This window comes from Syngnathoides biaculeatus, chromosome 8 (genome assembly GCF_019802595.1).
Source record: "Syngnathoides biaculeatus isolate LvHL_M chromosome 8, ASM1980259v1, whole genome shotgun sequence".
Taxonomy (NCBI): domain Eukaryota; kingdom Metazoa; phylum Chordata; class Actinopteri; order Syngnathiformes; family Syngnathidae; genus Syngnathoides; species Syngnathoides biaculeatus.
In genome coordinates this window covers 15625599-15650992 of record NC_084647.1, presented here as the reverse complement: position 1 = coordinate 15650992, position 25394 = coordinate 15625599, and the positions used below count along the sequence as shown (strand labels likewise).

Here is a 25394-nt window from a genome sequence, read left to right as displayed (position 1 = left end):
TAATGCGGCGGCGCAAGCAGCTGACCCACCCACGACACTCCCAGTCTAGCGTACTCTACTACTAAAGCATACATTTCAAGCAAAAAACAAATATATTTCTTAAATTATTTTATTATATAAAGTATTTCAAATATACATGTATTTCTACTATGCAGTTTATTGTCAGGAAAAGCTAAAACAAATTTAAAAAGCCTAATGTTTTTAGGCTTGGAACACATTATTTCTTCTTCCATTCATTGTAATGGGAAACATCGATTCGGTTTTTGAATAAATCACTTCTCGAACCGTTTTCTGGAACGGATTGTGGTCGAGAACCGAGGCATCACTGTACTTCTATTAATTTTAGATAACCACACGTTTTACCGATATGTTGTCACGTTATGACTATTAGCTCTGTGTACGTAATACTTGTTCCTAGATTATGGTACATGTGCTCTGTTAATATGTTGATATTTAGGGCCGTGTGCGTCACACTTGTTTAAGATATTTGTTTTGTTTTATTCTCTCTCTCTTTCTCACTTCAATATAGAAATTGGACCTTTTCCTCTCTTTGCAAAGATTTGTTTTTCTTTTTGTAATGAAAACCAACAAAGACAAGATTCCTTCCTTAGTTACGGTGTCAGAAAAACAGCAAGTTCTGGATCAGTAACTGCAGTGTGTGCATTCCCTGGAGGGGGTAACGTGGCGAAGAAGAAAGGAGATTATTGTTCCTGTGAATGAGCGGAATTGGACAAATGACTCGATCTGATCAATAGCAAATTACAACCAATCGTAATTGATTTGTGACTGAAGATCACAACCTCTGGATTTCCGCCACTATGCCGCTAAGTTATCAAGCAATCTGTGAGTAAGAGTGGGGACGAATGCAGCTAACGTTTGCTTTCACTTGCACCGTTAAATGAAACATGCTAGCATAAATGCTGGTTGAAATGGCAGATATGAGGCCAGAAAACATTCATTCATTCAGACGCTAGGTGAAATACTAGCTAAACTGCGAGCTCAAATACTACTTGACAACATGTTAGTTAGAATGCCAGACAGAGAAGTCTAGATAAATTGCTAATTCTGTTGGTAGATATAAATGGACAAAATAGTGTAATTTTTTTTTTTTAAATCAAAACCAGTACGAACACTAGCCAAAAGCTACATAGAAAGCTAGATAAAATGCTAGATGCTAAAATAAAAATAAAATATCCAAAAGCTACTTCAAATGCTATTGCGCCACCAGATGAGAGGCTGGCTCAAATGCAGTTTCAAACACTTTATTAAAAGCTCGCTACAATTCTGGATAGGAGACAAAATAAAATGTTACATAGAATGCAGGTAAAATGATATTTGAAACGCGATTTCAAATGCTGGATGTGAGGCTACGCAGAGAACTAGATCATTTCTATTCCAGATAAAATGCTAATTAAAATGCTAGCCAAAACACTAGTTCAGACAATAGATAAAACTACATAGATGGCTTCCAAAAATGCTAAAATGACAGAATGCCATTTAAGACGTTTGATAAAATGAAATAAAATATAACTTCAAATGCTAGCTAATAAATGAGGCCTGGTAGGTTTGAACAAATGAGAGTTCAGAGGCTCGAAAAAAAATGCTTGTTCAAATGCTACATGCTAAAAACTATAGATAAAACAAGATAACTTGATCAATTCATGTTTAAAAAATATACATAATAGAAAATAAGGGGAGTTGAGAAAACTATGATAGTTTTTTTGTTTGTTTTTTGAAGTAAAAGTTTGAGAAGTACTGAACTAGGGGAAGCAGAAAGGGCCGCGTGTTTTTTTCAGCATTTCGCTCGGGTGAATCGCAAGTCATTGGCAGTGACTGGGCAGATGGCGCCTTTTGGACTACGACAATAAGAACCAATGAGTTGAAGAGCAGACAATCCATTTCCAGAAGAGAAATGTCTGGCCCCCGCACAACTCTGACCTTTTTGTGCTGTCAGCGCAGACCATCTCGTGGACACACTCCATCTCTTGGCAAATGAGGCCAACGAGCCAGCGCCAAGAAGTCAATGCGTTGCCTGTTTTGTGCGTAGTCATGGGAAACGGATGTCACGGAGCGCCGACGTAACATCGACCGCGTGCTTGAAGCCTCATCGCTGCTGCACTACATTAAAAATACAATGTGAAGAGTGTAGATATTTCAACACAACTCTTATTAATGAAAGCCATGCATGCAAATACGTGCATCAGATGGAGGCCAAACACACAGAGGGCGCCCTCTGTTGGCCAACGATAGAAAAAAAAAGTGTTTGGGAAGAATCAAGCCTGTAAAGATAAAGTGGTGCGTGAAATGATAAAATATTAACCCAACGTAGGGGAACAATATTGTGTTGTATACAACGTCACACTGAAAAAGTTGTAATCTAAGACTGACAAGAACAGTTATTCGGTCATTCATCTTCAGTTGTGCTTATCCTCACGAGTGTCGCGGGTCAATAATAATAACAAGAAAAAACCCAAGTTGTGAATAGAAAGAGGACACAAAAATTGTCAAATCTGGCAAAATACAAACTGTCTTGATGGTTCCTATTTTTGTTTTTGCTGTTTGTTTGGCTTTTTTTGTAGGGCTTGGGAATCCCTGGGTCCCACTTCTGACACCAATTTCAGAAACATCATATTAACGCATCACATTAACGCAAAAAAAAGTCAACATAATGAAATAAAAATAAAAATAGCTTGTAATATTCAGCTAAATTGCATGCTATAGACGATATATTATAAAAGCAGCTAGGGACGTTCAACATTAACCAAATATGTCCAAATTGTTCATAGAATTGATGACCAATAAAGTGTTGTTTTTCAGGGTTTGTTGATCCTAGATCCACTTCTGAAACCAACTGCTATGTTAAAAGTTTCTACTCCATAAGAAAAGAAAAATTGCCTTTTTGAGGGACGATTCTTTGATCCCACTTCTGACACCAATTGTTGTGTAAAGGTTTTTTTAAAAAATTATTATTACTATAATGAACACGGAGAAACAACAAGAGTTCTCTTTTGTGGGAGGGGGCAATCATCAGAGCCCACTTCTGACACCAATTACAGTGTTGATATTTTCAAAATTCTGTTAATGAACACTGGGACACATTAGAAATATTCTATTGTCATTTTGTGGGTCGGGTGCAACTTCAGACCTATACTTCCTCTATCCATCCATCCATCCATCCATTTTCTTCACTGCTTATCCTCATGAGGATCGCGGGAGTACAGGAGCCTATCCAAGCTGTCAACGGGCAGGAGGCGGGGTACACCCTGAACTGGTTGCCAGCCAATCGCAGGGCACATGGAGACAAACAGTCGCACTCACAATCACACCTAGGGGCAATTAAGAGTGTCCAATTAATGGTGCATGTTTTTGGGATGTGGAAGGAAACCGAAGCGCCCGGAAAAAAAACCCGCACAGGCACGGGGAGAACATGCAAACTCCACACAGGCTGGTCGGGGATTGAACCCGGTACCTTAGACCTGTGAGGCCAACGCTTCACCAGCTGATCTACCGTGCCGCTAATAGTTTCTACTCTATAAGAAAAGAAAAGAAACAGAAAGAAAAATTGTCTTTTTGGGGGGCAAGTCTTTGATCCCACTTCTGACACCAGTTGTTGTGGAGAGGGGATTTTTTTTTAATTATTATTTTGTATTACTATTTTGAAAATGGAGAAATACCAAGAGTTCTCTTTTGTGGGAGGGGGCAGGAGGTCGATCGTCAGATCCCACTTCTGACACGAATTACTGTGTCGATATTTTCAAAATCATTGCCATCAACACTGGGGCACATTAAAAAATATACTTTTGTCATTTTGTGGGTTGGGTCCATTTTAGGACACCTACACTTCCAATTTTACTTTAATAAACACATGCCGGGAAACAGCAACAGTTATTTGTGGAGCGAGTCAATCCCCAGGATCCCACTTCTGAAACCAATCAAAGTTTTCTCGACTAAAAAAAAAAAAAAAACACATCCGTACAATTTAGGCAGCTACTTGAATTGCACGGTATTGCCTCACATGAGGCGTTTCCATGTGAAAGTAGATTATGAGGGGAAAAAATCCCACGGGCTTTGCACTCGTTCATTTTGCCTCATTTCCCGTTGAAATTATTCATCGGCTCACTGCTCATTAATATGAAAAAAAAAAAAAAAACTCCGAAGCCGCATTGTCTTGCTCGTGTGACCTTCCCTGCCAGGATGATTTTGGGAGGGCGAGGTACGTCTTTGATGAGGGCTGTTGTGTCTGCGTCTAATTGGGCGATGATGAGTATCAACCTTATCAGAACGCCGTCACGACACGATCACAATGTCACTTGGTAGCGAGGAAATAATCACCGTTGGGCGCAGGTGATGCACTGTGTACAAAATTAATCATGCTTCTTCACGCTACGCCTAATCGTCGGGTTTTTTTTTTTTTTTTTTTTTTCGTGTTCTTGTCGGAGGAATTATTTTGACTAATTTTGTTGATATTGAATTCATAAAATATTACATGTATTCATTATTAATCATTAGTATTGGGATTTTTTTAAAATATGTATTTTCTGCACATGGTGTAAGTCAGGGGTGTCAAACTCATCTTTGTCATGGGCCACATTGTAATTACGGTTTCCCTCAGAAGGCTGTTATGACTGTGAAAACATGAAAATCTTTTGCCTTATCATATCCATCCATCCATTTTCTTTGCCGCTTATCCTCACAAGGGTCGCGGGGAGTGCTGGAGCCTATCGGAGCTGTAAACGGGCAGGAGGCGGGGTACACCCTGAACTGGTTGCTAGCCAATCGCAGGGCACATCGAGACATACATCCGCACTCACAATCACACCTAGGGGCAATTTAGAGTGTCCAATTAATCTTGCATGTTTTTGGGACGTGGGAGTAAACCAGAGTACCCGGAGGAAACGCACGCAGGCACGGGGAGAACATGCAAACCCCACAGAGACGGGGCCCGGGATTGAACCTGGGTCCTCAGAATTGTGAAGCCAACATTTTACCAGCTGATCCACTGTCCCGCCTGCCTTATCATATTTAGACATAAAATGTATTTATTTTCTTTTAGGATAAGAAATCAAGGGTAGCGTGTTTTTCCACTATTGTTGAAGTTTGGGCACACCAAAGTGCTTGCAATATCGAAATGTTATAATTTATCATGTGATAATTTGAAATTTTGGTCCATACTTGAAAACAAAATCAGTTGATACACGATTTGCCTTCGCAGGCCACATAAAACCATGCAGCGGGCCAGATCTGGCCCCCGGCCCTTGAGTTTGACACCTGTGGTGTTAGTAATTAATTTCAATGTAATTGCTAAGTTTTAATATTGACAATAGATCACTTTTAATTATATTTCAAACTAGTAATTAATTAAGTACTTTACATAAACACCCCAACATACTGTACACCAGTTAGTTAACGCAAAGATTGAATCAAGAGCGTTATTTTTAATTATACTGTAGCTCATCAGTACTTAGATTGCCTCTAGGGGCAGGGAGGTTACGCATTCGAGACAAAATATTCAAAATAAATACGAAAAATAAATACTAGCAATGAGTCGTTTGACGCTTACGTGGATCTGACTGCAAGTAATTGCACAAATGGTGCCGAGCTTAATGAATGCGGAGATGGCAATTTACAACGGTAGTGTTGCATGTTTATGAATAATTCAAAGTTGAATATTCAAATGTGATGAAGGCACGCCTAGATTTGCACCCGTGCCCACGTTTGGCCCCCGAGGTGAGGCACGCGTCGCCGTGTGTGCTCACGGTTCAAGGTGGCGACGGAACGCCGCGCTGTCTCGGCTGTTTGCACCTTTACCTTGAAACCTGAAAAGAATCCACAACCAGTTGGGTTAATATTATGCCATTTCATGTCATTTACACATGACAATGATAATGATATTGTAATGAAAACTTTGAATTTGGAAATCTGTCAGTAAGATCTTTGAGGTGCAATGTGTTATGTTGCAAATTATGATGTCACAGGACAAAAACATTTATAAGGGGTGCACCTCAGGGGGGAAAAAAAAAATTAAAAGCAGGGCGTGACAAAGAAAGGTTGAAAACCATCCATTTCCTTGGCCGCTTATCCTCACGAGGGCCTATCCCAGCTTTCAACAGGCTGAACTGGTTGCCATCCAAATGCATGGGCACGTGAAGACAGACAACATTCACACTCACAATCACACCTAGGGGCAATTTAGAGTGTCCAATTAATGTTGCATGCTTTTGGGATGTGGGAGGAAACCGGAGTGCCCGGAGGAAACCCACGCAGGCACGGGGAGAACATGCAAACGCCGCACAGACGGGGCCGGGATCGAACCCGTGTCCTCAGAACTGTGAGGCCAACGCTTTACCAGCTAATCCATCGAGCCGCCAGGTTGAAAAACACTGAATTATTTGGTCGATATCGCCATGTATGAAAAAAAAAGATCTTCCCCATACAATGAAGTCTGATTAAAAATAGATTTCGCACCACACTGAATATTTTGTGTGTATGGTTTCGAGCTAACTTGAAGCGCATGAACATCCCCCCTAGAGGGACCGGGCTCCCCTCCAGGTTACCTCTCCCAAGGTTGCTGGCCAACACCCCCCTGCCAAAAAAATATATATATATTTCTATTGTTCATTGTTCTATTCCTCAGATCTTCACACAGGTGGCTATAACAAAGCGGCTCCGATTATTAATATGTATGAGCTCCCTGTGATGGGTTAGGATCAGTGGAGGGAAGAGAGAGAATAATCATCGAGCAGCCGCGCTCTGTTTCTGCTCCCGCCATCTTTGTCCACTGGAAGCTGCTTTTCAACTCCAAGTACGGCGCAAACGTCCGCCGAGGCACTACTAACCCACATTGTTGACTTTGCAGGTGAAATAAGAGCAAGACTTTTGATATCATTAAAAGAATCGTGTTTTGGGAATATTGTGCCATCATAAGACGGGTATACGGAAATGATCTTAACATATTTGGAAAGCGCCGGTCAAGAGCTTTAATATGAGATCTGACTTGATGTGGTTTAGTTCCACATTGACTTTTTCTGTTTTTATTACCTTCAGCACACCCTTTAAAACTTTATTTGGAATGACATCTTCACATGATGATTTAAAAAAAAATGTTATAGATATGAAAAGCAATCATCAAGGTATTTAATATGATTTATTTATTTATTTATTTTTTAAATTCAAGACGCACTCCCTAAAACTGGCACTCCCTTCTTTTAAATTCTTTTTGGGGTTATTTTACATCATTTTTTGCGAGTAGACTGCAAATATAATTACAGATCTGGAAAGAACTGACTGAGGGCATTAGCATGAGATGACTTGAAGAGTGAGAATCATTTTCATCATTTCAACACTTTATTTCAGGCAGACCCCCCGAAAAAAAGACCCCATTTCACAGACAACCACATGGTCCTATTGCCCTTTCTTCTCATGCTAGTTCAATCTTTCTCAGCAAACAGAAGATACATTATCTGCGTGGAATTACTCTGACTTGAACATATACTATTATTTTAGATAAATATTATCATTTACTGGGTTTTTCATTCCGCATTCAAACACTAAAAAGCAAAAAGACGACGCGGGTGTGAAATAAGGCCCGGGCCCTTGTGGGCTTTGAGCGTGTTTGCTTGTCACCTGACCTCCATTTTCTCATCCTGACCCCGACTCGCGCGCCAGCACGGAACATCCAACGTGGCCACAGACGATGGAGGACGCGCTCGGCTGAGAAAGAAAAAATAATCTGAAAAGAAAATGCGGCACTTTTCATGGGTATGATTGAGAGCTTGCTGTATATATTGTACATATTGTTCTTCAATAGCGAGCACATTTCACAAACACCAGAGGGAGGTGCAGCAGCGCCTCTTTGGTCTTTCCTCAAGTTTGCGGACACTTACTCGTGTAAGTGGCATTTTTTTTTTAAAGTTTATTAAATCTCCCTCAAAATATAATGTATTATACATGCTTAACAAAATTTTTATTTTAAATTGATTTTTTGAAGAATCCTCGTTCATCGCTGTTCCAGCAAAAATGTTTTTCAATCCCCAAAGAAACAAACGTGACTTAAAATTTTCAGTCTACTTTTGCACCTCCATCCATCCATTTTCTTCACTGCTTATCCTCACGAGGGTCGCGGGGAGTGCTGGAGCCTATCCCAGCAGTCAACAATGAGGAGGCGGGGTACACCCTGAACTGGTCACCAGCCAATCGCAGGGCACATCAAGACAAACAACAGTTGCAATCACAATTACACCTCGGGGCAATTTACAGTGTCCAATTAATGTTGCATGTTTTGGGGGATGTGGGAGGAAACCGGGGTGCCCAGAGAAAACCCACGCAGGCACGGGGAGAACATGCAAACTCCACACAGGCGGGGACGGAATTGAACCCAGGACCTCAGAACCGTGAGACCAACGCTTTACCAGCTGAAGCACCGTGCCGCCTACTTTTGTACCTGTACAAGGTAATTTTTCGGGACAGCAAAAATGTGGTTGCAAAAGTGTGCTCATCCCATTAATAAGTGCACATGTGACTATATTCAGAAGGAATTCATTCAATTTATTTATTCATTTAAATTCATGTGAAATAGGATTCGGCAAACCTTCTAAATAAAATTCAGCTGTTCATTTATTTCAAATTGTATAGTTTTTAATAGGTGTTAGGAAAAGTTTTGAGATTATTTATTGTGACGTAATTTTCTAAAACCTGAGCAGGGGTGTGTAGACTTTTTATATCCACTGCAAATCTACAGTTGAATTCAGAAGTTTACATACAATGTGCAAAAACACAATTCATTTTTTTCTCTTACTGTATGATGTCAAATCAGACTAAACAACTCCTGTTTCAGGTCATTCAGGATCACCAAAATTATTTAATTTTGGTAAATGCCGGAATAATGTTGAAGACAATTTTATATTATTTTATTCAAGGTCAAAAGTTTACAAATACAAAACTTACTAAGTCTTAAAGAACATGTGGAAGCCCAGATGATGTCATGGCTTTGGACGCTCCTGATTGGTTAACTGACAACAAAGTTAATTGACACTACACCTGCGGATGTAGTGAAGACCACACATCAGACTTCTTTGTTTAAAAATCATGGGAAAATCAAAATAAATCAGCTCGGAAATCAGAGAAAGTGTCGTGGAGCTCCACAAGTCTGGCTCATCCTTGGGTGCAATTTCCAGATGTTTGAAGGCGCAACATTATCCGCAATTAAACAAGTCCTGCGTCGACATGGGCTCAAAGGTCACCAAGAATAAAGCCATTACTCATAAAGAATCATAAAAAAGCCAGATTACAGTTTGCCAAAAGACACCAAGACAAAGGTCTTAATTTTTTGGAAACATGTCCTGTGGTCTGATTCAACTTAAATGACCTGAAACAGGAGCGGTTTGGTCTGAGTTGACTTCAGACAGTGAGACAAACGATGAAATTTGTGTTTTTGCACAGGGAATAAAATCTTCTGGCTTCAACTGCATATATTTTTTGTGGTATTGGAACTTATCTTTCTTAATAGCTGTTTTTGTGCTATTCAATACATGAGGAGGTACTCTGGTTGCAAGGAAACAATTTGAAGTGAGTTGAAGACCTTAGTTTAGTTAAAAGCAGCGCTTTGGTGCCATCTTGTTGCATCAACAGGCAAATAACAAAACCTTTTATGAGTAAGACATCAATTCCTCACTGATTTTCTTCATTGCTGTGGATTAACTAAAAACTACTTTTGATTTTTTTATTTTGGAAATGGCACATTTCCCCTGACATAACTTGTCAAATTGTTGTTGCCTCGGAGAGTCCATCATCAAAACCGCCAGAAGGTGCAACTGGAGACCAAAAATTTTTTTGACTAGTGGCCTCATCGTTAATGAATGTCCAGCCAGCGTTTTGGATCCATTTCATGCTTCGCTCCAAAATCCATGTATTCATAAATTTGTGAAAGTAGATTGTTGCACTCCAAACAAACCTGCGTCAGATGAGGACGGAGCCCAGTGGGACGCCCATCGCATGACACCGGGCTTAAAACGGAGCCTCTTTAATCTTCTCCGTGATTGGCTGATAAGATGGCAAGAGGAAGCGGGAGGTAGGGAGGAAAGCAATGTTCCACAAGACTACACATTCATTACTGCAAATAAATCTCCATTAACACAAATGCCACACGCATAATCAGGCTACGGGAACAATTATACACTTGTGATTACTTCCTCCACCACGAAATTGTGACTGACACCTGCGTAAGATCTGGAGCTGAACAAAAAGAGTACTTCCAAGTACTCAGCTACTCTTTTGGTTTTTTTCATTTAGCCCTCAGGGATGTTTTTAATGTGTAAGTACTTTATAACAGAACTTTAAGATAGATAGATAGATAGATAGATAGATAGATAGATAAATAGATAAATAGATAATAGATAGATAGATAGATAGATAGATAGATAGATAGATATAGATAGATAGATAGATAGATAGATAGATAGATAGATAGATAGATAGATAGAAGATAGATAGATAGATAGAATATAATAAAAATATGACTATAACTTAATTTAGTGTTACCTACGCTGCAATACTTAAGTATAGGGCAGGTGAACGGGGCATGGAGCAAACAAATCAGTTATTAAATAAATAAAATTACAGTCATCAAAAGCTAAATTTGACCATGGATAACTTAAAACTATAAATTTAAAAAGATCAAATACAAGTACCGTAATTTCCGGCCTACAAGCCGCGACTTTTTTTTTTTTTTTTTACACGCTTTCAACAATCCGGTTTATGCGGTGATGCGGCTAGTTTGTGCTTTTTTTCTCACGGCTGCAAGGGGGCACTCGAGTGGAAAAGGTAAGGATGAGACCGGTGGAATATATGTGCTGAGGAAATGACTTTTACCGGCTCTGTTAGCGCTTTGCTAGTGTGTTGGTGTTGTATCACTGGAGTGTCTCAGTAATATTTACCGGCAAGTTTTATTTTAACCGGCCCTGTTAGCGTTAGCGCTACCTTTAGCGCGGCGATAGTGTCAGCACTACCGCTAGCCCAACGCCGCGCTAGCGTTAAATTCCTTCTGTGTACCGTCTTTCATTGTAAATATCTCATGTTTCAATGTGCGCACTGTATGTATCAGATGGTATTTCCTTTACAAATGTACTTGTCGCATAAAATAATCCCAATGATTCTGGAATTTCAGTTACTAAATTTATACCGAAAAATTAATTGGCTTGTAACCAGGTGCGCTCTGTAAGTCAGGAATTACGGTAAATGGAATGCTGATTAACCAATAATGATACCCAGAAATGCAAAATGGGCAAAATCTAGTGTGTCAACTTCCATGATTGTTGTGAAACTCTGTACCAAAATGTCAAATGATCATAGACCATAAATGATAACATTGAGTTATTACAAGCATTTTTGTGTTAACAAACATGAAAAATAGTTGGAAAAACCCATTACCCTTGATTGTTTTTTATGGTTTTATAGTCATAACGGCCCTGTAACTACAAACTGTAACTCCAAAGTAGCCCGTGACAAAACATTTTTGACACCCGTGTAAACCCAGCAAGACTCAGGATTCATGATATAAATACTAATAAGGCTATGATTGTCTTCTGATGAAGATCGTGATACGTCGCGATCACAAACTGTTTCATGTCATACAAGAAATAACTCGGGGTGATTTAGGGCGTGCCGCTTGAGGAGAGGTTGTATAGAACAGACGCCCCTTTGGAATGCTGATCGGGGTTATTCCCGCGAAAGGTCCCAAGTGGATGCGGACTCTTCAAACGTTAGCTAATTCTGCACGAGAGGCTCCGCTATTAGGCATCCTGCCGGCTTTAATCTCCAAAGCTTTGCGACGGGAAACAAAGAGCTGCTCTTCTCTGGGAAGAGGAGACGAGACGCCGGTGATGGGAAGCGGTGGGGGAGGACGCAAAGTCGAGGAGTAGCAAAGGCAAGGAAAAGGATTCAGGTGCCTAGCTGTGTGGGTTAAGGACCGGTACACGTGCAAAGATAGCGGGGCTTTTTTTGTCCCGATTTTGTCTGCTCCAGACCAAAGACAAAAACAATCGCAGTTATACAAAATGAACCTTTTGAGATTATGCACTCGTTTGAGGCGTTGTAAGTGATCTAATACATAATCTAACAGAACCATTTTTCTACTGTTTTATGCATAATACAGTATGAGTCGAAATTACTCAGCGGCCTCTGAACATAGCGCGTGCAAAACAGGAGGATTTGAAACGTTTGCCATTGACTCCCTTTCAAGTGATCGATTTCTGGATTTTTCTTTTTAGGGTATCTCTCTCACAGTGGACATGCACCTACGATGAAAATTTCAGACCACTCCATGATTTCTAAGTGGGAGATCTTGCAACATAGCAGGGTGTTCTAATACTTGTTTTTTTCACTGTAGTAATATCAGTTGATCGGGAAGACGGAGGAATACGTCCATACAGATTTGAACCTGTGGCTGTAAATAATGTAGAATTTTCGGATGCTTCTTCAGACGAACAAAGGCCCCCGGACCTCGCTCATCAGACTTTGCGTCATTCCCGTCCGTAGAAACCATCCAAATATTCAACATTATTTACAGTCACAGGTCCAAATCTGTACGGACGTATTCCTCAGTCTTCCCGATCAACCGATACTGCTATTTCTTCATCAGATGAGGATAAATCCGAGAAATCAGCACTGGCCATAATTGTGTCTCAACATAAGCGAGCCTTTGTTTGCGCGCCTATTACGTCACATCCGCGCATGTAGGTCATGTGAGTCGCTAAAATGGCGGTATCTGTGAAAATTCGTAATTTTCGATAAAAATCTTCTCAAAACACCATTAAATTAGAGAGGATTAACATCACATTTTCAAGATAGAGTACATATGACATGATCTTTTGGATACATTGTTAATCCAAACCACCAGAATTTCCCTTTAACCTAAACAAGCAATGAAGAATTGAGCTAAAATTTAAATGCTAGCATTGGATTCAAACCCCAATGTAAAACCCTTACCCCATCTTGAAATTTTACATTCCAACCCGTTCGAAACCCTAACCCAAGGTTGAAAACCTAATTTGAAACCTTAACCCAGGTTTATGATCCCGATTTGAAACCAACTTGAAACACTTACCACTTCTTTGAAACTTGAACCGAGGTTTTCACAACCCTGATTTGAAATCACAATTCGTGTTTTAACCCAAATTTTAGATTTAACATGATCTTGAAACCTTAATTTGAAAGGCTAACCCTTGTTTTAAACCCTACACCCTTACCGTACTTTGAAACCTTACTTTTGCATTCAAAAGTGGGCTAAAATCCTGATTGCTTGAATGCCGAACCCAGGGTCCAAAACCTAATTTGATACCAACTTGGAACCTTGCTTTGATCACTAACTTAAAACTCTTCTTCCAAAGATATAAAACTCAAACTTTTGTTTGAAAACTTCATCCGGGAATGAAATCCTTCTAAATTGAAACCAAGTTGAATCCTTGTTTGAATTTTAAACTTTGGTTCAAACCCTAACCTTAATTTAAAACCATAATGCCGACTGTTTAATTATGCTTTTTTTTAAATTTATTTATGTTATTTTTTAGTTTCCGCTGGATGTCAGAACGCTTTCAAAACATACATGTAAATGTTTAGCATTTCAGAATGACAACGGGTACTGCACTGCACCACCATGTGGCTCAAATGTGCACTGCAAATAATTAAATCCCCCCCCCCCAAAATGCTTCTCTTTTTAATCTTCAAATAGTGAACTGCAAAACCGTATGACTATTTTTTTTAAAGTTCCACTATTACATCAACGCTGAGCGCTAAAACACAACAACAACAGTAATAATGATACCGAAAGCAAGCAATGATATTTTGACATTTATTGTGCGTTGACTTCTTATATATACACACATCCATTGTTTGAATTTTACTTTTTTTTTTTTTTAAATACACCTAAAATGTACATAATCAGAAATAAATTAATCCCGCGAGCTGGCCGTCAGCGTGGATATGGTGGGCAAACGTAACAAGAAGGGGGTTGGTCAACCTGGGTCAGTTAGTGTTGCTAATAGAGAAATATTTACAGTATACATTTTTTTTTTAACGGTTAGTCTTGACAATTACTAGTGTGCTACATACATGTCAACGATGAGCTCATTCACTTGTTCCTTATATAAAAACAAACTGAGGAAAAAATAAAAAAATTCTACAATTTAGTGTGTGAAGGTTAGGGTAATAGTTTTATTTACAAATAAACCTGCTCTGTATTCTTTCTACCGCTAATTTACGATTACACACGCACACAATGACGCGCACAAAGAACGCACAGGACACAGTGAGGGGTTCCCACACTTAAACATGCATCCTACAGTACTACTGAGCAGGTGTGTGTGTGTGTGTGTTGTGTGTGTGTGTGTGTGTGTGTGTGTGGTGTGTGTGTGTGTGTGTGTGTGTGTGTGTGTGTGTGTGTTCACAACATGGCTGTATAGTTCACTGGCTCTTTTTGGGGCCATTTTTAATGCGGTCGTTATTGCACTTGAGCTCCCCAACTTGCATGCAAATCGATGAAATGAATGAGGACTTGGAAGACTAATGTAAAGTGTGTGTCTGCACGAATGTGTGCGTTTGGTTACGTGAAACATTTCGTCGAACCTAAAGATGGACACGGTTGTCCGTTAAACCATAAAGCGTACAACCCCATTCATATTCGCTGGAACTGCGTTAAGACCACAGCCAAAACAGTGCAGCTTTGGCGCCATCTGGTGGCGACTTGTCAGCCATGCAGTATGTTGACGAAGCCTTTGTTGTAAATGACACTTTCATTTACAACAAAGGCTTTGTTTTTGGGGGCCCACTTAAGTAAATCAATCAATTTTTGTTTCTTGCTATATTTGTTCTTTTTTTGGGGGGGGGTAGAGATTTTTTTCACTTATGATGCAAGATATCAGCATGTGAAGTTTAAAATGTTAAAATTTTATATAATAATCAAATACAGGGGGGATACTGTCTTAACAGTATAATAAATGGTGATTACACAATTCTATCATATCGACCTTCTGTACGAAGCCACAGTGGCTCGAGATGAAAATAAGTTCAACGCTAATCAATTAGACAAGTAGTGCTTTTCCGCCATCCTGCGGTATCTGCAGGTTTTTAGAAGCCTTTGTTCACGCAAGTGGTGACTTTTAACCCTTGCTCAAGTCCCAGAAGATGGCGCTGACGAGCATACTCAATCAGTCCGATGGACTGGCAATGCAAATATGAACAAAAGCCAAATAGCGCTCCCTGTCGTTTTGCGTCACAAAAAGACAGGAGCGAAATGGCGCACTTTCACTGCAGAAAGGCTTGTTTTGTGTCATTTTACTTATTCCATATTCCGTACCGCGAATAACTGCCGAGAGGTGCCATTGCATCACTCGTTTAACATTCATTACATGTGCATGACGAGAACATTTTTTTTTTACCCCACGTTCTGGATAATTCTCAATCACTTTGTTTATTTCTATTGTACATGGCGGCAGTCATGATGAAAAACTGCTGAGAGGAGCAACCGCATCAATCGGATGACGCGTAGATTGCACATATTCACGTGCCGGTTATGTGACGGAACGTGAGCTTTTTGTTTGACACTTGTTAGAGGGACACTGCACTGAGGCGTGAGAGGGAACAACTTAGTGTGAGAATCTATCTTTTCGCGTGTGACGTACATTTCGGCCCTACATTCCGAACGTAGTTTCTGTTAAAACACAAAAATAATTAAGAGTCACATAAAATAATCCCAATGATTCTGGAATCTCAGCTACGAAATTTATACCAAAAAATTAATTTGGGGTCCGGGGGCAATAAAGTCATTGCACTTTTTCCCCCCCCAAGAGCTACTCCACAACACGACATGACGAGTGTATAAGTGTGACGGAAAACGAGGGTGACGTGGAGACGTAGTGAATGGACCTCCCTGGTGGGGCAGCTCAAGCTCAAGGCGACTGCGAGCCGGACCTGTAGCTCTTCAAGCTGCCCAGCAGACTCTGCACACCCTTCTTGACGCGTCGCGCCACAGAGTCGGCGGGCGGGGTTGGCAAGCAGGAGGCCAGGCTGGGCGGGCGGGCGTCCAGACACTTCTGGTACCGTAGCTTTAAGAAAAAAAAAAAGGGGGGGGGTCTGAATACATTGCTTGTACGAGCTTATAATAGTAGAGCAATAAATAGACATTTTTTCCCTAGGGATGATTAAAAAAAAGGCATTTTTTAAATATAACTTTGTCTTCTTGAATATTTGTTTTATTATAATTTGACAGTGCAAAGTAAATTCTCGTTATAAATACACTGATAACATTATATCATGGCCTTTTTAAGAGTTTTTCATGGGACAATTTCTGCTTACGAGGCCCTTGCAAGTTCTATTTTAATGTGATAATGCAAATAAATATGCCATCATAATGTATATGACCTTGTGGGAATTTTATTTCAATCTGAAAAACTGTCATGAAAATAATGACAATGTCATTGTAATATGACTCCTTAAAAAGGTATTTGGTCAAAATAATTTTTTGTGTTTTTCCTGTAATGCCATTTTCAGTAATTTTATAGTTCATTGAGTGAGATTTATTTTAGTCTCACAGTATAACCGTAAAATGTATTTTGGGGAAAAGAACTTTTTCCTACAATGCCAACTTCAATGGGACATTTTCTTCTACGTCACAAGAGTGAGTTTTATTTTAATCTGACAGTGGAAGAAATCTTTTTTTTTTTTTTGGGTGTACTTAACCAAATTCTGAATAATAATTCAGTATTTGGTCAGAACATAACACTGAAATGTATTTATTTATTTATTTATTTTTCAAAAATAGTAGACTTGAAAGGATTAAAATAAGCAAGTATTTAACTCAAAAAATGTGTTCATATCTTGAGCTGAAATACTTTTAAAACAGTGGAGCAAAACATGTAACATTTATTTTCCACAGCCGCAAAGTCAAGCACAATTTGAACATACTGTAATTTCTCATTTATAATCAGTATTCCGTGTAAAATACGCACCCCCAAAGTTCACCTCAAAATTCTGGAAAACCCTTCTACCATCCTATTTATATTACATGTATAATACATTTTTACAATGTATGATTATGCTTCTACCCAAATGATCGGAACGAAGTATTATCTGTATTTCGGTATTTTATTTTCAAAGAATTATTCAGGATATAAGTACTTTATTTGAACCCGCAATACTCTTTGCTACTTTACTTAGTTGCTCTTATTTTGAAATTCACAGCCCTGTTTTTATCTAATATGAGTAAACAGTAATGCTCATATGTTTGAATACCCAAGCAAAATTTGTAAAATGGGTAAAACTTTTCTACAAAACAGATATGACCAGGAGAAACACATTTTAAAGTTAAACTGTCAGGTATTTCAAAAAGCATTATCATGAAACAAAACAAACAATGAAATTAATGATGGCTGTTATTCAGTCAACAAAAATATGCCAGGGTATGTAAATTTATGTCCACAAGTGTACATCTATGCCATCATACTGGAATGATTTTCATAACATTGAGGTGGGATATCCATCCATCCACTTTTTTTTTTGCCGCTTTCCTCACAAGGGTCGTGGGGCATGCTGGAGCCTAGCGCAGCTGTCAACAGGCAGGAGGCGGGGTACACCCTGAAGAGGTTGCCAGCCAATCACAGTGCACATGGAGACAAACAGCTGCACTCACAATCACACCAAGGGCAATTTAGAATGTCCAATTAATCTTGCATGTTTTCGGGGATGTGGGAGGAAACCAGAGTGCCCAGAGAAAATTGACACAGGCACGTCGAGAGCATGCAAACTCCACACAGGCTGGCCCAAGATCGAACCCTGGACCTCAGAACAGTGATGCAAACGCTTTCCAGCTGAGCCATCGTGCCACCATCAAGGTGGCATATTATAATAAAATTGTAAAGCAATTTGATAACTGTGTCGAACATTTATAAAATGTAGGCCATGTCTCCTCTATACATAGGTATAATAACTTTTTACAGCTTGCATTATACAATTACAGTAATTGCTCCCCACTACTCAAATACAAGACCAAAGACTGACCATGCATGCGGCCTGTACTGCCTCGCTGAGGCTGGCGGCGTTGGGCTCGCACCAGAACTTGTGGCAAGTGAAGTCTCGCGGGCCATCGGCCATGATGAAGGCGAAGGTGCGCACGTCCCTGCCCACGCCCATGAAGGACAGGAAGCGCACTCGGCACTCTGACAGCACCTCTTCCGTCTGAAAGGAGCAATTTTATGATACTGGATTAAAGAAAGTCAAAGGTCACAAGTATTCAGGGTTCTGTGGAGTGAGTATTCTCTGCAAAAGGGAGCGCTTTTATTTTCACATTGCCTGTACAGAAAAAAAATAATCAATTCATTCTGTTGAAAATGTTTTTTAACAACTATTTCAAAATTAGCTTGTCATTTATTTTTTAATGAAGGTGGAAATTGATTAATATTCCAAATCAGATTTCTGTTACAATAAAAAAAATTACAATTTTATTTCAAAGGTAATATCGCCCAGCCTTAGTGCATGGTTTCACCTGTTTTGCGAGGATGGTGAGTGTAGCAGGCGCCACGTTGACAGACACCGGCATCCAGTCGCTCTTGTCCTTGCCCTCCACGGCCGCCTCCAGAGCGTCATTAATCACGTCCATACCTGACAAACGCGTCAGCAAGTCATTTATGTGTTGCGTAGCAAAGAAGACGGGATGAGCGCTTAATTACTAGAAGAAAATTAGTTTTCTTACCCACGGGTTTCAGCACAGGATCACATCCAAGGTAATACACGTGAAAGCGCTGGAAAAGTTCATTTTTGGGAGCTGGAAATTCTGGCGAAAAATAAGGAGGAACTAGGTGATCCATTTGAAAACGTTAATGATAATATTTTCAAAAACGTGATATAGTTTACCCTGCACAGACAAAGGCTTTCCCGTGTCCGAGGTGAGTCGACTCAGACCCGGTTTGGACGCCTTCCTTTCCATCATTATCTATTAAAAACAAAGTGAGTTTTATTCTCGATGAGAACCGATTCAAACCCGTAGATAATGGCGTCACGACCATTTCCCACCTTGGAGCACATCTCGTGCAAAGTGGTGGCGATGTTCTTGGCGGGCGAGTCGCAGCGAAAAACGTGACACTTCAGAACCTGCGTCAGGTTGTCCCGAGCAACGTAGGCGAAATCCCTGCAGGATAAACAACACTAATATTAGTCCAATAAAATATAATACTATTAATCATATAAACATGTACACATACACAAGACAGTACAGAAAGAAATGGCTCAAGTATACCTTTCCCTGTTTGCATGGGTAACAAGCGGCATGGAAGAAAAAACAATTGTTAGAACAACCTGAAGCAATTACTCTTTGTAGATGTGGCTGTAATACCACGAAATGTCCAGCAGAGGCCCTCAATGTGCAATCACAACAAATCAGGAAACCTGATCGAAGGCATACTCAAGTTTGAAACCAAATCCAAACCCATTGTACTAAAAACCAATATATAATTGAATTGTACATGGGCAGTAACTATCACGTACAAGTAGGAGGAGGCCGAAAAATTTAACAAATTAAGGCACAAGACTCAAGTTATCGCTGCGCGATAATGAGTCTTTTCTGCAGCGCTAGGGTGGCAGGAAACACTGACCTGCCGTTGTCTCTGCCGACACCCCAAACTCGGATGCTCCCGATGGGCTGCGTGTGAAGCAGCGTCTGTCCCAGCGGATCGATCAGGTTCATGGTGTCGTTCTCCAGCACCATCAGCATGTCCTTGCCCTGCGGAAAAGTGCACACGTACATATATATGCATATTTAGCCAGTAACGTCGCAGCGTGCATGTGTTTCCATATGCGGCAAGGCCCTCAGGTAAATTGACTTTGAGACCCCTGATCTTGATTAAATGAATGAATGGCTGGCACCTCTCCCCAGATCCCGGCAGTGTCATGCAGGTTGTGCTTGTGGTAGGACAGCTGCCGGATGCAGTTGTTGACCGCCACACTGCTCTTGCCTGGCGCCATGTCTTCCTCCGACATCTCCACCCAGCCCAAGGAACGCACAGCGAAGCACTGCAACGCGGCACCAAAACAAGGTCACGACTTGTCAACCACGTCCATCTTGTTTTCTTAATAATCAAAACATGAACTTCAGCATCTCGGGCTTGCAGGTGGGATTTCAGCGTGAATCTAAAACATCCTCGAACCATATACGGGGGAATTTAACTTGGCCTTCTTGAAACTTTTGCTGCCCAACTGTGAAGCAACTGAAAAGAACTACAGGTGTTTGATCCATGAATTCAATGACACAATTATAAGGATGTTTCCTTCTGTGATTCTCTGTGACTCTTCCAGTTTCTCTGTATCTCGACTGCAACCTACTGTGATGTTCTCAGGTTGGCATTCACTTGCCACCTGAGAATTTATTAACCTTCAACCCCTTGTTGTCAAACGGCAAGTTGTGCAAAACGTATTGAAACACTGAACTGCTGGAAATGCAAATTCCAGACTTTACAGAATTCAAATTAAGTTTGCAAGTAAAGGTTATCGAGCATTTGCTGAGATTTTACCCAAATTCACAATCCCTACAACTTTTTCTGAGAAGTTTGTTTTATAACTCCGGTACCTTGCTCTCTAAATCAGTGCAGAGTGGAACCAACTTCTCATCATCTTCGGACTGGGAGCAGTTGTAGCTATAGAGTAAGGAGAGAGTGAAAATGTTATTTTATAACCATGTAAAAACATACTAAAATGAGAGTAGGAGTAAATACTTGAGGTTGATGGAAGCATATCGTAAAGTTGCCCCCTCGAATTCTCGCAGGCTTTGATCGGACGCAACCTCTGTTTCCTCCTGTAGTTGTGCACATAAGGGGGGGTTATTTTATGTTCCACACTTACAATTAATTGTTAATGTTTACCTTCCACAGCTCTCCATCAGCACCACCTTCGTCTGTGCTGGAAAACTGGGCCCAGGATTCCTGAAAAAAAATATAGAGGATGTGACGTAAGCAATTACATGTCACACACTGTTTGAATGGAAACATGGAAGCTGCAACTACAGTACGCTGTCTCAGATATTTCAAATTGGGGAAAAAAAGGTGCAGTGGGACCTCAGTTTTCGAACGTCTCTGTTTTCTTACAAATCGGTTTTCAAATGAAAATTTTGAGATTTTTTTTTGCTTTGGTTTTCGAACAAAAATTGGTATTTGAACATACCGACCAGCTGACTCACGACGATTTGTTATTGTGAATTCAAACGCACCCCCGGAAAAAAAACAGAAAAGACGTAACGCGCGTGACTGCGAGTGACGCAACCAGTTGACCCACACACTCCTCTGCACGCAGACGTATCCCGGTAGTGACTTTTTTTCTTCCAATTGAGCAATATTAACCTCCGATCATGGCTCCAAAGAAGGCAAGTGGAACTGCTGGTGCTGAAAAAAGATAAGTGGTGCGTAGAACTGTCGACTTCAAGAAGGATTTGATAGCCGAATGCGAATCTGATGTGCGCGTTACTGAGCTATCGAAGAAGTAAGGCATGGCGAAATCGATGATCGACGTTAGGTTTTTTTGTACGTTACGTACTTTCTGTGCAAATAAAAAAACAACCCCCCCCCCTCATGCTTACTTGTTTAAAGTTATTAAAAAAAAGGTTTAAAAGGCAGGGGGCCAAGTCGCTACAGATGCGGCCGTGCACTCCCAGCCGAGCATACTCTACTACTAAAGCATACATTTTAAGCAAAAAATAAATATATTTCTTAAATGATTTTAATATATAAAGTATTTAAACTACACATGTATTTCTACTCTGCAGTTTATTATCAGGAAAAGCTAAAAAAAACGCTTTAAAAATGTATTTTTTAGGCTTGGAACGCATTATTTCATTTTCCGTTAATTGTAATGGGAAAATGCACTTTGGATTTCGAACGTTTCACTTTTCAACCGGCCTTCTGGAATGGATTGTGGTCGAGAACCGAGGCACCACTGTGCTTGTAGATTAAAGTAACCCTACATGACTTTAAGGTGCATCTCACCTCGGGCTCCTCGCACGGTGTGGTCTCCAGCGACATGGTGGAGGACAGGACGGAGTCATCCACCTTCCCTAGGGGAGAGGGGGGCTCCCACTGGGTGGTGCCGGTGGGGATATGCCAGTAGTAGGTGCCCGATGTGTCGCGCACCCGCATCCAGCCGGCCGGCAGGTCTGTGTCCGTTTCGAAGGTGCTGGAGTCCCAGAACGAGTCTACAGAGGAGCAAAGGACAAGGTGAACTCGATGTTATTAATGGTGTCAGAAGTGCAATTTACAGATTAATATTATTATATCTTACTTTACAAGATATGATTGTGAAAAATAATTCTAACATCCAAATTTGAACATGATTTTTTTTCAAGAACAGAAGATGTATTTATTGAAAAAGGTGAGCCCTATTTTTTAGAGAATGAGAGGTGTAATATTTTGAGAATGAAGTATTTTTAAAATCTGCTGATTAAAATATAGCTTTCCCCTCCTCGTTAAACTTTGACTCTAATTTCTCCTATCAACAACTTTTTGAAAAAGCGACACTTTATCCTTCCAGGTTTACTATTAAGCTCAACTATTTCTTTCTTGAAAAGAAAAATTGTCATGTAATTTTAATTTTTCCCCCAAAAAAATATTTATTACCACGTGAAGACTACTCGAAAAGCGGCAATTTTCGATACCTCTGGAATTTAGGGCTACACCTGGTCATTATTAAAGTTAACTGTTGTTTGGATTACGAGTGAGTACTTGGAGGGATTTCTTCCCTTTAAGACTCGCCGGACACCAAGCCATGCAGATGGACCTGCAATCATCAACAGATTGCAGTCAGCGCCGATACACCAGTGCACGAGTTGCAACTTATCACGGCACACCAAGCAACTCTCTGCGACAGAAAAAAACTAATCCAAAAAAACAAAATAAAATAATAATCCATTATTGGAATACTCCTGAGTTGCCGCTCCAGTCCAAGCAATATAAACCAAGCCCCAAAAAGCCCTGAGATCGAAACCCCCCAGATTTTATTGCAGCGTTAAATCCCTCTCTTGCAGAATGACAGAAAGGAAGTTAGCCCACTAATTCTTAGTGGCTCAAGTGCGCTCACCTCTGTTGCCGTTGCTAGAAGAAGCGTCAAGGGCGTTGTCCTGAGCGGCAGCGGGCCAATTGGCCTCGTCATCGCTCGGTGCCCCATTGACGTTGTCGAAAAGGAGGCACGCGCTCCTGCCGGGGGCGCTTTCCTCTCTTGCGCCTCCTTTCGGGGCCTCCTCTTGATCTGGAGCCGCTTCTTCCGACTTCTCCCCTTTGTCCTCTTCGTTCCCCTCCTTCTCCTCGCCATTATCCACGGTGTGGATGAAGAGTGGCTCATTGAGAATGTTGTTGGCATCCTCCCTGGTGGCTACTTTAGGAGACACCTCGCGCTCCCCATCCAGGTTGCCATTGTGGCTGATGTTGCAGTTGTGGTCCTGCTCCTGCTGGTTCTCGCTCACTTTGCGCAGCTGGTTCTGGCCCTCCTTGCGCCACTTGGCGTTGTTGCCTGTCGACTCGTGATCGCACCGGTCATTCAGCTTGTTCTTCTTCAGCTCCTCGTCATGCTGCTTGTTGGCCACATACGGCATCACGTCGTCGCGGCCGCCCATCACTGCTTCACGTTCTATGTATCTGGAAGCTGAGACCAAAGAGAAAATATGACAGTGAGTATTGTTTTATGGTGTGTTTGTGTGAATTACTGCTAAATGTCTGTTGAATTAACAGTCATTTAAACATTCAAAATTAACTCACATCTATGATAATTTCTAACCCAAACCCATGTACATTAGCAATAGCCTTGTAGACTTTCGTTGGACAAAATTTGTTTGAGACCAGCAGATTTTGTTATGGGAGATCATTTGATGTAACCTCTACAAATCAGACTCTTAGTAACTTTCACGAACGATAATATTAAATACAATGTTTAAAACTAAAACGTTGTTTAAAATTATACTTGGGCTTATTGAGCTATGTTATTGTTGGCCAAAAATGGTGGTACATGAAGAGCTAAATTAAAAAAAGTTGTATTTAGGATTTAAAAAAAAATGGAAACTATTTATATCAGCAGTTATATAAAAACAAAACAGGGGACCTCTACTATTATATTATTTTCTTCGCGTCAGGTCTTGGTCTGTATCCCCCGCGGGGTTGAGTGATGAGATGGGCTGTTGTTAGCATGCTAGCTAAGAGCTAGCGAGGCTCCGTCGCTCCCTTTTAACAAATAGAACAGCGTCACACTGAAATAAATACACACATTAAAAACATAATATCAACTACATAGACCACATATCGAAGGCTGTTCCGGCTTCTTCTGACATTGCGCTACTACGTTATAATTCCCCAAAAATTCTTTGGCCTTTTACATACGACTCATGGATTAATGATAAAGATTAAAACAGTATCACCGCAGTATGGCTGTGACATTTACTGGCCGTTATGTAGCCAAAATGAAAACACACCCATCGCAAATGCCCTCCGCGTTGGTCACATTTTTCCGACGATTCTAACGGGCAGTCGGGCACCGTTTGTCCGCCATCACCGCCGTCGTCTTAGGTATGCTAACGTTAGCTCCTCCGGCTAACTCCGCAACGTCGAATTAATGAGAGGGCAAAATTGCTCCGAAAGCCATCAGGACGGAAGCTTTCTTACTCACCGGCGGAGCCTCCTTGGCTTCGAAAGATGTCAAAATTGTGCGAGCTGGCTACATATTCCCATGTTAACGCGACAGTGCCAGCGGGGCGGAGGAGAGGGTGGGGGTCGCCCGGTGAGGAGGCTGCGTCAATCGCCGACGTCACGACCGAGCTCACACCCTCCAAATCATATTTCTCCATTTACATACAGACTACATATACATACATGTGCATTTTCTCGAATATCAACATGTCTCGAATATCTGCGTAATCTTTAAAAAGTAGTACGAGTAGTGCAAACTACACACGGGTGGCAAGATTTGAACCACCAACCTCAGAACTGTGAGGCCGATGTATTGTAGTTATCAGTCGGCTGTTTTTCATACGATCAAAATATACACTCGGTGGGCCATTATTTAGTAAATAATATATAACCCTAACCCTACTTTATTGCACCCAGAGAATATATCCACATTTTGGGATGGAGCGATGAGGAAGGGGCAAAACTGCCCACCCATAGTTGCTCTAATCCTGAGGCTGCCATTGCTACCAAACAACTGGGAATATTCTTTACACCCCAAAAAATATTTTTTCCTATCTTATGGAGTGGGTAAAATTTTAAGTGAGGGGGGAAAAAATAATTTTTAATACACCTGTAAAAGGCACCTAAACTGAAGCTTTGCGAATGATTCCCAGGTGCAATGTATATTCATTGACTATCACAGAAATGAGTTTTGCAGCA

At 40.7% G+C, this 25394-nt stretch overlaps 1 protein-coding gene across 4 annotated transcripts; it reads right to left on the bottom strand.

The window, feature by feature from the left end:
• Window positions 1-14398: 14398 nt before the first annotated feature.
• Window positions 14399-24868, bottom strand: apbb1 (amyloid beta (A4) precursor protein-binding, family B, member 1 (Fe65)). Of its 4 annotated transcripts, none has more exons than XM_061827659.1 (14): window positions 24676-24868; window positions 23101-23661; window positions 22014-22219; window positions 20898-20957; window positions 20751-20830; window positions 20606-20672; window positions 19906-20052; window positions 19635-19762; window positions 19057-19171; window positions 18898-18976; window positions 18737-18817; window positions 18530-18645; window positions 18046-18222; window positions 14399-16094 (listed from the first exon to the last, which is right to left on the bottom strand). In XM_061827659.1, the coding sequence occupies exons 1-14, from the start codon at window positions 24851-24853 to the stop codon at window positions 15939-15941; spliced, it is 2151 nt and encodes a 716-aa protein (XP_061683643.1). In that variant the 5' UTR covers window positions 24854-24868; the 3' UTR covers window positions 14399-15938. The 4 variants fall into 4 exon arrangements, with proteins under 4 accessions (XP_061683643.1, XP_061683646.1, XP_061683645.1 ...); XM_061827662.1 differs by lacking the exon at window positions 24676-24868 and adding an exon at window positions 24545-24650; XM_061827661.1 differs by lacking the exon at window positions 24676-24868 and adding an exon at window positions 24482-24636.
• Window positions 24869-25394: the final 526 nt, after the last annotated feature.